We start from the raw sequence: 15,102 nt of genomic DNA, 5'->3' as shown, positions 1-15,102 counted from the left end.
TAATGTCTAAACCGCTGGCAACAAAAGTGAGTACACCCCTAAGTGACCATGTCCAAATTGGACCCAATTAGACATTTTCCCTCCCCGGTGTCATGTGACTCGTTAGTGTTACAAGGTCTCAGGTGTGAATGGGGAGCAGGTGTGTTAAATTTGGTGTTATCGCTCTCACTCTCTCATACTGGTCACTGGAAGTTCAACATGGCACCTCATGGCAAAGAGGATCTGAGAAAAAGAATTGTTGCTCTACATAGATGTAGCACCCTCCTAGTCAGATGCTAGTTAGCGTTGTTTTTGGCTCTGTCTGCTTATCAAAAGAGCAACAGGGAAAACCTATGTGCACTCGGGAGGCACGTTGGATGCTGGAGGAAACCTGACCAATGGTACACAGGCTTTTGGTACTGTCCCAGGGGTTGGCACAAATAGTGGTGCATCATGGGACAGGGTATAAAAAGCCTTGGGCACATGAGGTGGAGGTCTTTGGGCGGGTAGCCAGGTCCCAGAAGGAGGGTGGCGGCTGCCTCCTCTTCTGCAACAGTTGGTGGTGGTCACAGGCAGTTGGCCTGGTCTACCAGGGGCATGAAACTGAACCCAGAGGTCCAGGAAAAGCTGACTACAGGAGTTGGGGCATAGCAGAATCTGGAAAAACAGTGTCTGTGAGTACAGAGGAACTTGCCCAGGGGTCTGCCCAGGAAGGGGACCACTCCGGAGTGTAGAGTCAGTGGACGGGTGGCAGCTAGCCCAGTTTGAAAGGGGGTAAAAGGGGTGTGCCCTGAAGAGAAATATTAATGGAAGCACTTACCTTACCTTCATTCAAGTGGCAGGATGAAGTAGCGTCCTTTCTGCATTCTCAAGTTTAAAGTCCTCAGCATTGTGAATCGTTAACAATTGGGAGTATCCCACTCATCCCTTCTCCCATCCCAATTACAATAGTAATAGTACCGTGGGCTGCCGCGGCACCCTAGTTGAGAAAGGCAGACAGTACCGTGGGCTGCCGCGGCACTCTAGTTGAGAAAGGCAGACAGTACCGTGGGCTGCCGCGGCACCCTAGTTAAGAAAGGCAGACAGTACCATGGGCTGCCGCGGCACCCTAGTTGAGAAAGGCAGACAGTACCATGGGCTGCCGCGGCACCCTAGTAGGAGAAAGGCAGACAGTACCGCGGGCTGCCGCGGCACCCTAGTTGAGAAAGGCAGACAGTACCGCGGGCTGCCGCGGCACCCTAGTTGAGAAAGGCAGACAGTACCGTGGGCTGCCGCGGCACTCTAGTTGAGAAAGGCAGACAGTACCGTGGGCTGCCGCGGCACCCTAGTTGAGAAAGGCAGACAGTACCATGGGCTGCCGCGGCACCCTAGTAGGAGAAAGGCAGACAGTACCGCGGGCTGCCGCGGCACCCTAGTTGAGAAAGGCAGACAGTACCGTGGGCTGCCGCGGCACCCTAGTTGAGAAAGGCAGACAGTACCGTGGGCTGCCGCGGCACCCTAGTTGAGAAAGGCAGACAGTACCGTGGGCTGCCGCGGCACCCTAGTTGAGAAAGGCAGACAGTACCATGGGCTGCCGCGGCACCCTAGTTGAGAAAGGCAGACAGTACCATGGGCTGCCGCGGCACCCTAGTAGGAGAAAGGCAGACAGTACCGCGGGCTGCCGCGGCACCCTAGTAGGTGAAAGGCAGACAGTACCGCGGGCTGCCGCGGCACCCTAGTAGGAGAAAGGCAGACAGTACCGTGGCCTGCCGCGGCACCCTAGTTGAGAAAGGCAGACAGTACCGTGGCCTGCCGCGGCACCCTAGTTGAGAAAGGCAGACAGAACCGCGGGCTGCCGCGGCACCCTAGTTGAGAAAGGCAGACAGAACCGCGGGCTGCCGCGGCACCCTAGTTGAGAAAGGCAGACAGAACCGCGGGCTGACGCGGCACCCTAGTTGAGAAAGGCAGACAGAACCGCGGGCTGCCGCGGCTCCCTAATTTAGAAAGGCAGAAAGAACCGCGAGCTGCCGCGGTACCCTAGTTGAGAAAGGCAGACAGAACAGCGGGCTGCCGCGGCACCCTAGTTGAGAAAGGCAGACGGTACCGCGGGCTTCCGCGGCACCCTAGTTGAGAAAGGTAGACAGTACCGCGGGCTGCCGCGGCACCCTAGTTCAGAAAGGCTGCTCTATAGAACATTGCAGCCTGCAAATGTGAATGAGCCCCTATTTTCTCGATAACGTCTCTACCTTCATTCACCAGGAGATTGGAGATTTACCACAAACTCATTGTCCGCATTGACAGATGACATTTCTCCCTCCCAAGAGGTTCCGCAGCAGAACGCGTCGGCTGGTCAGCTGTTTAAATATGCAGAGACGAGAAATGGCAGCTAAACTCCCCGCACATCTCCCCCGCTATTCCTTACATGGCAGCACATCAATTGGCGCCTGCAAGTGAACAGAGCGCCGCGTCCCTGGCTATTGTCCTGGCGATTTTTCGCTCGGCTCAAAGCTTGCGATTAAAGAGCGGCGAGCTGTGAGAGCGCACAATGCCGACCGCTTTGATTCCAGCGCCATTGGCGGCTCCGGGCGGGAAGTTAAATGGTCTCTGTCAGTTTTGGATGACTTTCGCCGTGATTGAAATGTAAATTACATTCGTCTTTTTACCTATTTCAATTCATAATTAAAAAAGCTAATTAATCCTTTCTATGGTATCAGTGCCCCCCCCCTCCTCCTCACCGCTGCCGCGCATTCAGATGAGGACCGCGTGTCGCGGGTTCAGCACTCTTTGTCTCATTCAGCTGCCTGCGCCATTTGTATGGACGCCTCTGTGGCTTTTATTTTCTCTAATCCCATGGGGGGGGGGGTATAAAAGAGACATCCTGGAGTCCTCCAACTTCTGGGGAACTAGAATTCTCAGCATGCCAAGGACACAGGGCCCATAGAGTTATCATGTCAGAATTTGGGGGGCCCCGTAGTGCAGCTTTAGGGAAAGCATGGACCCCGAGATCCATACAGTGCCTTCAGAATGGAGTTAAAGGAAGATGTACCGCTGTCCGTCCCCGGGAAGTGCTTCACTCATATTCACTTGTGTATACAGAGCATCCGGAAAGTATTCACAGAGCTTCACTTCTTCCACATTTTATGTTACAGCCTTATTCCAAAATGGATTAAATTCATTATTTTCCTCAAAATTCTACAAACAATCCCCCATAATGACAACGTGAGAAAAGTTTGTTTGAAATCTTTGTAAATTTCTTAAAAATAAAAAAGGAAAAAATCCCATGTACATAAGTATTCACACCCTTTGCCATGACACTCAGAATTGAGCTCAGGTGCATCCTGATTCCACTGATCATCCTTGAGATGTTTCTACAACTTAATTGGAGTCCACCTGTGGTAAATTCGGTTGATTGGACATGATTTGGAAAGGCACACACCTGTCTACATAAGGTCCCACAGGTAACAGTGCATGTCAGAGCACAAACCAAGCCATGAAGTCCAAGGAATTGTCTGTAGACCTCGGAGACAGGATTGTATGGAGGCACAGATCGGGGGAAGGGTACATAAACATTTCTGCAGCATTGAAGGTCCCAATGAGCACAGTGGCCTCCATCATCTGTAAACGGAAGAAGTTTGGAACCACCAGGACTCTTCCTAGAGCGGCCGCCCGGCCAAACTGAGCGATCGGGGGAGAAGGGCCTTAGTCAGGGAGGTGACCAAGAACCCGATGGTCACTCTGACAGAGCTCCAGCGTTTCTCTGTGGAGAGAGGAGAACCATCCAGAAGAACAACCATCTCTGCAGCACTCCACCAATCAGGCCTGTATGGGTGTGGTCAGACGGAAGCCACTCCTCAGTAAAAGTCACATGACCGCCCGCCTGGAGTTTGCCAAAAGGCACCTGAAGGACTCTCAGACCATGAAAAACAAAATTCTCTGGTCTGAGGAAACAAAGATTGAACTCTTTGGCCTGAATGGAAAGCGTCATGTCTGGAGTAAACCAGGCACCGCTCATCACCTGGCCAATACCATCCCTACTGTGAAGCATGGTGGTGGCAGCATCATGCTGTGGGGATGTTTTTCAGTGGCAGGAACTGGGAGACTAGTCAGGATGGAGGGAAAGATGAATGCAGCAATGTACAGAGACATCCTTGATGAAAACCTTCTCCAGAGCGCTCTGGACCTCAGACTGGGGCGAAGGTTCATCTTCCAACAAGACAACGACCCTAAGCACACAGCCAAGATAACAAAGGAGTGACTACGGGACAACTCTGTGAATGTCTTTGAGTGGCCCAGCTAGAGCCCAGACTTGAACCCGATTGAACATCTCTGGAGAGATCTGAAAATGGCTGTGCACCGACCCTCCCCCATCCAACCTGATGGAGCTTGAGAGGTCCTGCAAAGAAGAATGGGAGAAACTGCCCAAAAATAGGAGTGCCAAGCTTGGAGCATCATACTCAGAAATACTGGAGGCTGGAATTGGTGCCAAAGGAGCTTCACCAAAGGGTTGAGCAAAGGGTGTGAATACTTATGTACATGGGATTTTTTCCTTTTTTAGTTTTAATAAAGTTGCAAAGATTTCAAACAAACTTCTCTCACATTGTCATTATGGGAGATTGTTTGTAGAATTTTGAGGAAAATAATGAATTGAATCCATTTTGGAATAAGACTGTAACATAAAATGTGGAAGAAGTGAAGCGCTGTGAATACTTTCTGGATGCTCTGTACAGGTGTAGACAACCATTGATTTCTATAGGCGGCCCCTTGATTTCTATAGGCGGCTGTACGTTCCCTATAGGTATGTGTGCGTGATCCCATACCAGCAGATGTGTACATCCATGCATGGACGGTGAGCGGACAAGAAATCCCCATGCTCACACAATTTGTCATTTTTGCATGAATGCACAGACTACAGCGAACATACGTAAAATGTAATAAAAGGGCTCTTTACTTTGGAGAGTCTTTACTTCGCGCCCGAACGTACTCCAGCCAAGCCGCCATGTGCCTAAAGGAAAAACTTGCATTTCCAGGGTTTTTGGGTCGGTCTGAGCGTTCTTAGAGTCCTCAGATTCATGAAGAATAAAACTGCATCAAGTGTGCATGGCTATCGATAAAGGAGGCTGTAAGAAGTCATAGAATGAATCAGAATAAAATAATGATAATTTTGTAACAATCTAGAACATAGAAACAGAATGAATCATAATAATAATAATATATACAGGTTTATATACGGAGCATCCTAAAAACTGAGTTATAATAAATAACACCATAACAATATACAATATAAGGGTCTAGATACAGAGAGACCCAACAATAGAATGATCTATAATAAAAAATAGTAGCAATATAGTCTGTATACAGAGAATTCTATAAATATAATGGATAGTAATAATAAATAATAATGTAACAATATACAGGTCTGTATTTAGAGAGTCCTACCAACAGAATGAATCATAATCAATACTGATAACAATGTAATAATATACACTATATACAGTAGGTCTGTAGAGAGAGAGTTCCTTTAAATAGAATGATTTATTAAAGCGGAGTTCCGGCCTCAAATACCTTATTTAACTAAAAATACCCCTATAATACTAATCCATCGCCCTTTACAGAACCGCTATTCTCATACTTACAAGGTGTACAGTATTGGATTTTAGTCAAAATCTTTCTTTCAAAAACGCTGTCTGGGCGCGGCCATCTTGGATGTGGGCATCTGAAGCCGCAGTGTAATCTGCTGTGTCCTTCTTCCTGATTCCAGGCAGAGTTCTGGGATTTCTTCCTGATTCCAGCCTCCTGGGAGCGATGACAAACAGCTCCCAGGATGCAGTGCAAAGGCGGAAGTGATGTCGGTGGCCGTGGCCACAGAGGGGGGAGAAGGAGAAAGTACAATAAAAAATGCCCTGAAAATAAGGTAAGGGACCTCCGAAAAAAATTGAAAATGCCCAATTGTTGGTCAGCATAGCGAGCACTCCAGGAATCACTAAAGTTGCAAAATAGGCCGGAACTCCGCTTTAAAAATAACGTAACAGTATACAGTATATAGGTCTGTATAGGGAGAGTTCTATAAAAAGAATGAGTCATAATAAATATTGATAAAAATTTAACCATATACAATATATGTCTGTGTAGAGAGTCGTAAACAAATAATGTAACAGTATACAATATATATACAATGTCTCACAAAAGTAAGTACACCCCTCACATTTTTGTAAATCGTTATTCCCATGAGGTGCCATGTTGAACTTCCAGTGACCAGTATGAGCGAGTGAGAGTGATAACACCAAATTTAACACACCTGCTCCCCATTCACACCTGAGACCTTGTAACACTAACGAGTCACATGACACCGGGGAGGGAAAATGGCTAATTGGGACCAATTTTGACATTTGGAAATTGGGGTGTACTGGGTGTTGCCAGCGGTTTAGACATTAATGGCTGTGTGTTGAGTTATTTTGAGGGGACAGTAAATTTACACTGTTATACAAGCTGTACACTCACTACTTTACATTGTAGCAAAGTCTCATTTCTTCAGTGTTGTCACATGAAAAGATAGAATAAAATATTTACAAAAACGTGGGGGGGTGTACTTACTTTTGTGAGATACTGTAGGTCTGTATAGAGAGCATTCTATATATAGAATGAGTCATAATAAATAATAATGTAACAGTATACAATATATAGGTCTGTATAGCGAGAGTTCGAAAAATAGAATGAATCATAGTAATGATAATAATGTAACAATATATAGCTGTATATACAGGGAGCCTAGAATTAGACGGAATAATAATAATTTGGTAAGGTTTAGTAAATCTTCCTCCTGGCGGCTCTGTTGGGAAGTCTCGGTGTGACTCGTCTCTCGGATATTGACGGGCTGATAGAGAAGAATGTAAACTGAGATGGGGGATAAATCTGAGGACCCCATATGGTCTTAATGAGAGGAATAATTATATTTGTTTATCATAATGTCATGGTTGTTTCATGGTCTATGCCGAGACATTAAATCTCAGGATTCAACATTCTCCTCACCATCTTCCCCCGCTGACTCCAGCATTCTCAGGTACAACGCTACTGCCGTTGTTTCTCTGAGAATGGGGATGGAAATTTGCCGCATTTTATATGGCGATGGCTTCCTTGGCCTCTATGACTTCATGGCATCGTTTTCTCCATTTCCTCCTCTGCTCCGGTTGGAGTTCCTCCGATCTCCATTGTCTGATCGTGTTGCAGGTGCGGTTTATCGGTCAATATAAAAACAAAACACTGTGAAAATGATACACCGCAAAGAACATTATCCCTGGCAACCAATCAGAATCCACTGTCTATGGACTGTATCAGGCTTTTTTTCTTTTATTATTAATGGACCTATCCTGACCCACCTAACCTTTTCCACCTTGCCTAAACTTTCCTGACCCACCTATCACTATTTCAAGTTGCCTAAACTATCCTGACCCACCTAAGCCTTTTCCATCTTGCCTAACCAACCTATCCTGACCCACCTAACCCTACTCCAACCTCACCCTTCCTGACCCACCTAACTCTACTCCACCTTGCCTAATCTTTCCTGACCCACCTAACCCTACTCCAACCTTACCTTTCCTTTCCTGACCCACCTAACCCTACTCCAACCTTACCTTTCCTTTCCTGACCCACCTAACCCTACTCCAACCTCCCCTTTTCTGACCCACCTAACTCTACTCCAACTTGCCTAACCCTACTTCACCTCACCTTTCCTGACCCACCTAACTCTACTACAACCTTACCTTTCCTGACCCACCTAACCCTACTCCAACCTTACCTTTCCTTTACTGACAGACCTAACCCTACTCTAACCTCCCCTTTTCTGACCCACCTAACTCTACTCCAACTTGTCTAACCTTTCTTGACCCACCTAACTCTACTCCACCTTGCCTAACCTATCCTGACCCACCTAACCATTTTCCACCTCACTTCACCTATCCAGACCCCTCTAACCCCACTCAACCTAGCCCTGACCTATCCTGACCCACCTAACTCCTTTCCACCTTGCCTAACCAATCCTAACCTTACTCCCACCTCTCCTCACCTACCCTCACCCACCTACCCTACTCTACCTTGCCTAACCTATCCTAACCCACCTAACTCTTCTCTGCCTTGCTTCACCTATCCTAACGCACCCAATCCTACTCCACTTCCCCTCACCTATCCTGACCCACCTAACCCATTTCCACCTTACCTAACCTATCCTGACCCACCTAACCTTACTCCACCTTGCCTAACCTATCCTGACCCATCTAACACTCTTCCACCTCGCCTCACTGTTTTGCTTGCGTCTATCTTTCTTGACCCACTTAACCCTACTCCACCTCGCCCTCACCTATCTTGACCCACTTAACCCTACTCCACCTTGCTTTAACCTAACCTGACCCACCTAACCTTACTCCACCTTGCCCTAACCTATTCTGACCACTTAACCCTATTGCACCTCGCCTCATCTATCCTAACCCACCTAACCCAACCTATCTTGACACAGCTAGCCCTACTCCACCTTGCCCTAACCTATCCTGACCCACCTAAACCTACTCCACCTTGCTTTACCTATCCTGACCCACTTAAACCTACTCCACCTTGCTTTACCTATCCTGACCCACCTAACCTTACTCCACTTTGCCTAACCCATTCTGACCCACCTAACCCAACTCCCAACTTGCTTCACCTATCCTGACTCACCTAATTCTACTCCCACCTCACCTCACCTTTCCTGACCTACCTAACCCTACCCCTCCCGCACCTCACCTCACCTTTCCTGACCCACCTAACTCTACGCCACTTCGCCTTACATTTCCTAACCCACCTAATCCTACTCCACCTTGCCTCACCTATTCAGACCCACCTAACCCTACTCCCAACTTGCTTCACCTATCCTGACTCACCTAGTTCTACTCCCACCTCACCTCACCTTTCCTGACCTACCTAACCCTACCCCTCCCTCAGCTCACCTCACCTTTCCTGACCCACCTAACTCTACTCCACTTCGCCTTACATTTCCTAACCCACCTAATCCTACTCCACCTTGCCTCACCTATTCAGACCCACCTAACCCTACTCCCACCTCGCCTCACCTATCCTGAACCGCCTAACCCTACTTCACCTTGCTAACCTATCTTGACCCACCTAGCCCTACTCCACCTTGTCTAACCTATCCTGACCCAACTAATCCTACTCCACCTTGCCTAATCTATCCTGTCCCACCCACCCACCCTTTTCCACCTCGCCTCACCTATCTTGACCCACCTAACCCTACTCCACCTTGCCTAACCTATCCTGACCCACCTAACTTTACTCCACCTTGTCTAACCTATCCTGACCCAAATAATCCTGCTCCACCTTGCCTAACCTATCCTGACCGACCCAACCTTTTCCACTTCCCCTCTCCTATTCTGACCCACCTAACCTTACCCCACCTTGCCTAACCTATCCTTACTCCCCTGCCCTACTCCACTTTGCCTAATCTACCCTGACCCACCAAATCCTACTCCACCTTGCCTAATCTGTCTTGACCTACCCTACCTTTTCATCTCACCTATCCTGACCTACCCGACCCTACTCCACCTCGCCTAACCTATCCTGACCCACTTAACCCTATTCTACTTCGCCTAACCTGTCCTGGCCCACCTAACCTTACTCCACTTTGCCTAACCTATCCTGACCCACCCAACCTTTTCCACCTCGCCTTACCTATCCTGATCCACCTAACCTATCCTGACCCACCTAACCCTACTCCACTTTGCCTAACCTATCCTGACCCACCTAACCTTTTCCACCTCGCTTCACCTATCCAGACCCCCCTAACCCCACTCAACCTAGCCCTGACCTATCCTGATCCACCTAACCCTACTCCACCTCGCCTCACCTATCCTGACCCACCTAACCCCTTTCCACCTTGCCTAACCAATCCTAACCTTACTCCCACCTTTCCTCACCTACCCTCACCCACCTACCCTACTCTACCATGCCTAACCTATCCTAACCCACGTAACTCTTCTCTGCCTTGCTTCACCTATCCTAACGCACCCAATCCTACTCCACTTCCCCTCACCTATCCTGACCCACCTAACCCATTTCCACCTTACCTAACTTATCCTGATCCACCTAACCTTACTCCACCTTGCCTAACCTATCCTGACCCATCTAACCCTCTTCCACCTCGCCTCACTGTTTTGCTTGCGTCTATCTTTCTTGACCCACTTAACCCTACTCCACCTCGCCCTCACCTATCTTGACCCACTTAACCCTACTCCACCTTGCTTTAACCTAACCTGACCCACCTAACCTTACTCCACCTTGCCCTAACCTATCCTTACTCCCCTGCCCTACTCCACTTTGCCTAATCTACCCTGACCCACCAAATCCTACTCCACCTTGCCTAATCTGTCTTGACCTACCCTACCTTTTCATCTCACCTATCCTGACCTACCTGACCCTACTCCACCTCGCCTAACCTATCCTGACCCACTTAACCCTATTCTACTTCGCCTAACCTGTCCTGGCCCACCTAACCTTACTCCACTTTTGCCTAACCTATCCTGACCCACCCAACCTTTTCCACCTCGCCTTACCTATCCTGATCCACCTAACCTATCCTGACCCACCTAACCCTACTCCACTTTGCCTAACCTATCCTGACCCACCTAACCTTTTCCACGTTGCCTAACCTATTCTGACCCACCTTACCCTACTCCCAACTTGCCAAACCCTACCTCACTGCACCCTATTTTTATTTATTTTATGAAAGTTGGGAGTAGAAAATTGCAATACTGAATTGGTGAAAAGCAGACTATTTGTGGAGGGAGGAGGGATGGGGGGAATACTAAGCCCTGTGATGCCACCATGCAGAAGACTCTTTTTCTTCCATTAATGGTGGACTGTGCCAGCTTTATAGTAGGAGAAATGATCAGGTTGAAGTCTTTCAAAACTTTTGGCGTTTCAGTGATCCCAAGTTTTTGGGGTGTGTGGAGAAGGAATGTAACGGGGGTCACATAAACTCCAAACGTTGTGAATGAATCGATGGCCAACTCAGTATAATCTCCCCACCAGACCGCACAGTGTTGTCACCTTTGCGGATATCCAATGAAAATTAGCAGCTTTATGAATGGGTGAAAATTGTCAGAAATTGTATTTGCCAATAAAGAATCAGCAATCCTTTAAATGGTCCTCTGAGTTTTATAGATGAAAATCTCTGGCTGCTGAAGCTGTAAATCTGTCTTTGTGATGTCGTGACTGACGCATTTCCCCATCTCTCCATACAGTTCGGTGAGGAGACCTTCAATCGCGCCAAACTCCTGAATATCGGCTTCCTGGAGGCCATGAAGGACGCCGAGTACGACTGTTTCATCTTCAGTGATGTGGATCTCATTCCAATGGATGACCGCAATCTCTATCACTGCTATGAGCAACCGCGCCATTTTGCCATCGCCATGGACAAGTTTGGCTTCCGGTAAGTGTCATTACAAGGTGCCAATTGTGTGCGGGGCGGTGGGGATGTAGGCACTGATAGTAATAGAATGTATTTACCAGGGTATCAGCTCTACTGAATGTGAAATGTGTGTGCTGTTGGCCTATCAGCATTGCAGAGCACAACTCTGGAAAGAGTCGGATGTTAGCATTGGCACGTGGGCTTTTCTGGTGGCCAATAATCCAGCGGTGATAGGAAAAGTTACAATTTCTCTTTATTATAAACAAAGGGAAAGGTTGAAACTCGCCTGTCTTATGAGCAGCTGCTCAGGGCTGTGAATCATCATGTGCTGTGAGCATCTGGTCAGGGCTGTCATGTGCTGTGAGCATCTGGTCAAGGCTTGCATCATGTGCTTTGAGCAGCTGGTCAGGGCTGTCATCGTGTGCTCTGAGCAGCTGGTCAGGGCTGTGAACCATCATGTGCTGTGAGCATCTGGTCAGGGCTGTCATGTGCTCTGAGCAGCTGGTCAGGGCTGTCATCGTGTGCTGTGAGCAGCTGGTCAGGGCTGTGATCCATCATGTGCTGTGAGCATCTGGTCAGGGCTGTCATGTGCTGTGAGCAGCTGGTCAGGTCTATGAATCATCATGTAATGTAATCAACTGGTCAGGCCTGTCGTCATGTGCTGTGGGCAGCTGGTTAGGGCTGTTAATCGTTGTGTTCTGTGAGCAGCTGTCAGAGCTGTGAACTGTCATGTGCTGTCATCATGTTCTGTGAGCATCTGGTCAGGGCTGTCGTCGTGTGCTATGATCAGCTGGTCATGGTCGTGAACGGTCATGTGCTGTGAGCAGCTGGTCAGGGCTGTGAACCCTCATGTGGACTTCCATCAGTATACGGCTTCCTCGCAGTCGTGAACATATATACCCGATTTTCCCAGCCACCCCCATACAAAGCTTGCTGACAACTTAGCTTGTACTGGAATCACTCTTTACTGAACAGTCACACAGAATTTATATACAGCATGGACCTCCTCCCCCTCCTGATCAGATTACCACACACAGGTTGGGTTACCTGATTACATTATCATATGCAGATGAAATTGTATACAGAAACAGAATTAACCTGAACTAATTATTTAGCCAACTGGACAGAACAATGTGGGCTCATCATTAACATTTAACAATGGGACAGGCAGACTTAACACAATTCACATCCCACCTCAAAACAGACAATAGGAAAAGACTGCCAATGACAGTCTGTCCGTCTCCTACATTGAAGTACATGGAATACACATCTACGTATTGCTATGATTATTTAGGAGTCAGACTTTATGGGAACAGGCTATAGGTCTAACAGTGTAAAGGGGGATTAAATCTTCATATTTCTTGAGAGATATTGCTGACAAATATTACTGTCCCACTTGAAGCGATCCAAACCATTAATTATCTGTCTTTCACTCCCAGTGACGGTGAGTGCCGTCACACTGATGACATACTTGCAAATCTTCATCTGGTATGTTTTTATTTTTTGGGGTTATTTACCCATTTTTAACAATATGACTCTGGAATAAAGGTTATGATTTTATATATCTCTTTATGTGTTTTTCTTTCCTAAGCCTCCCATTAATCAGTTTCCTTTTTTGATACTGAGGAATCCCATTATTTGTATACAATGTATCCATTCGGATCTGCGCTGAAGAAACACTCGGCTAAAGTTTTTATTATATTTTGTGTCGGACGATTGATTCCCCCCCCCCACCCATCCCCCCGCCTGGTCTTGTGTACTCATCCCCCTTATCAGATATAAAGTGATGGAGTCGTATCCCATGGATGGCGCACATTGCTGGAATTCGGGGACGGGGACAGATGCTCGCCCCCTGGGCTTGTCCCTGGAAACGCGGGGCAGCGCACAGCTCTGGGGGGGGGGGCAGCGCTCACATTACAGCCGCCTCTCCTCATTAACCCCCCCGGGTTGTTCTGTCCTTGGCAATGGGATTCGGTACGACTGCCGGGGACGGAATTAGCGGAAGACGACAATGACATTAAGGAACAATAACAGCCGCTAATGAGATGTCATTTCCCTTCCGATGAATCGGCGGGGAGCGATGGCGGCTCATCCGGCTGTGTTTGTGCCATCGCCTGGAGGGGATGGTGACTGGCAGCTGTGTGTGTGTGCAAATCCTCCAGCCTGTCTGTCCCCGCAGGCTCCCTCCACCCGCCACAGGGTGGCCTCATCGCTTCTAGCCAGGGGGCAATTCCTTTATATAGAGGAGATGAGTCATCCACCCAACCGCTGATCTTCATTCCCTCCATTCATACATCTCCCCCAAACATGAGACCCCCAGGAGGTCGCTGCTCCTGTCTGTACTACCCAGACCACCCAATCAGAGCCACCAAGCAGCACCGGAGTCCATGGATCAACTCCCACCATATCCCATAGAACATCCAGCCTCCGGGGTGTCATTTAATAACTTATCACAGTCCAAAAATAGACTAAAAGGTTCATTGGTATTAGAGTGTAAGCTCCTCTGGTACAGAGACTGATGTGACTGGCTCAGTGTTCTCTGTACAGCACTGCGGTATATATCAGATATACAGTATCTCACAAAAGTAAGAACACCCTCACATTTTTGTAAATATTTTATTCTATCTTTTCATGTGACAACACTTTGCTACAATGTAAAGTAGTGAGTGTACAGCTTGTATAACAGTGTAAATTTACTGTCCCCTCAAAATAACTCAACACACAGCCATTAATGTCTAAACCGCTGGCAACAAAAGTCAGTACACCCCTAAGTGACAATCTCCAAATTGGGCCCAAAGTGTCAATATTTTGTGTGGCCACCATTATTTTCCAGCACTGCCTTAACCCTCTTGGGCATGGAGTTCACCAGAGCTTCACAGGTTGCCACTGGAGTCCTCTTCCCCTCCCCCATGATGACATCACAGAGCTGGTGGATGTTAGAGACCTTCCCCTCCTCCACCTTCTGTTTGAGAATCCCGCACAGATGCTCAATAGGGTTTAGGTCTGGAGACATGCTTGGCCAGTCCATCACCTTTACCCTCAGCTTCTTTAGCAAGGCAGTGGTCATCTTGGAGGTGTTTGGGGTCGTTATGTTGGAATACTGCCCTGCCCCCCAGTCTCTGAAGGGAGGGGATCATGCTCTGCTTCAGTATGTCACAGTACATGTTGGCATTCAAGGTTCCCTCAATGATCTGTAGCTCCCCAGTGCCGGCAGCACTCATGCAGCCCCAGACCATGACACTCCCACCACCATGCCTGACTGTAGGAAGACACACTTGTCTTTGTACTCCTCACCTGGTTGCCCCCACACACGCCTGACACCATCTGACACCAAATAAGTTTATCTTGGTCTCATCAGAGCACAGGAGATGGTTCCAGTAATCCATGTCCTTAGTCTGCTTGTCTTCAGCAAACTGTTTGTGGGCTTTCTTGTGCATCATCTTTAGAAGAGGCTTCCTTCTGGGATGACAGCCATGCAGACCAATTTGATGCAGTGTGTGGTGTATGGTCTGAGCACTGACAGGCTGACCCCTCCCCCACCCCTTCAACCTCTGCAGCAATGCTGGCAGCACTCATACGTCTATTTCCCAAAGACAACCTCTGGATATGACGCTGAGCACGGCACTCAACTTCTTTGCTGGACCATGGTGAGGTCTGTTCTGAGTGGAACCTGTCCTGGTAAACTGCTGTATGGT

The 15,102-nt window shown here is 48.1% G+C and overlaps 1 protein-coding gene across 1 annotated transcript in view; it reads left to right on the top strand.

Annotated features, from left to right (window-relative positions):
• B4GALT2 (beta-1,4-galactosyltransferase 2) overlaps positions 1-15,102 on the top strand; it is a 146,963-nt gene that overhangs the window by 105,475 nt on the left and 26,386 nt on the right. The window contains exon 4 of the mRNA XM_082265441.1: positions 11,241-11,428. Coding sequence (XP_082121567.1) covers positions 11,241-11,428 — 188 coding nt within the window. The remainder of the gene's footprint in view (positions 1-11,240; positions 11,429-15,102) is intronic.

This window comes from Pelophylax lessonae (genome assembly GCF_965119305.1).
Source record: "Pelophylax lessonae genome assembly, chromosome: 8".
Classification (NCBI taxonomy): Eukaryota; Metazoa; Chordata; class Amphibia; order Anura; family Ranidae; genus Pelophylax; species Pelophylax lessonae.
The sequence above is the reverse complement of the archived record's forward strand: the minus strand, read 5'-3'. Positions and strand labels throughout refer to the sequence as shown.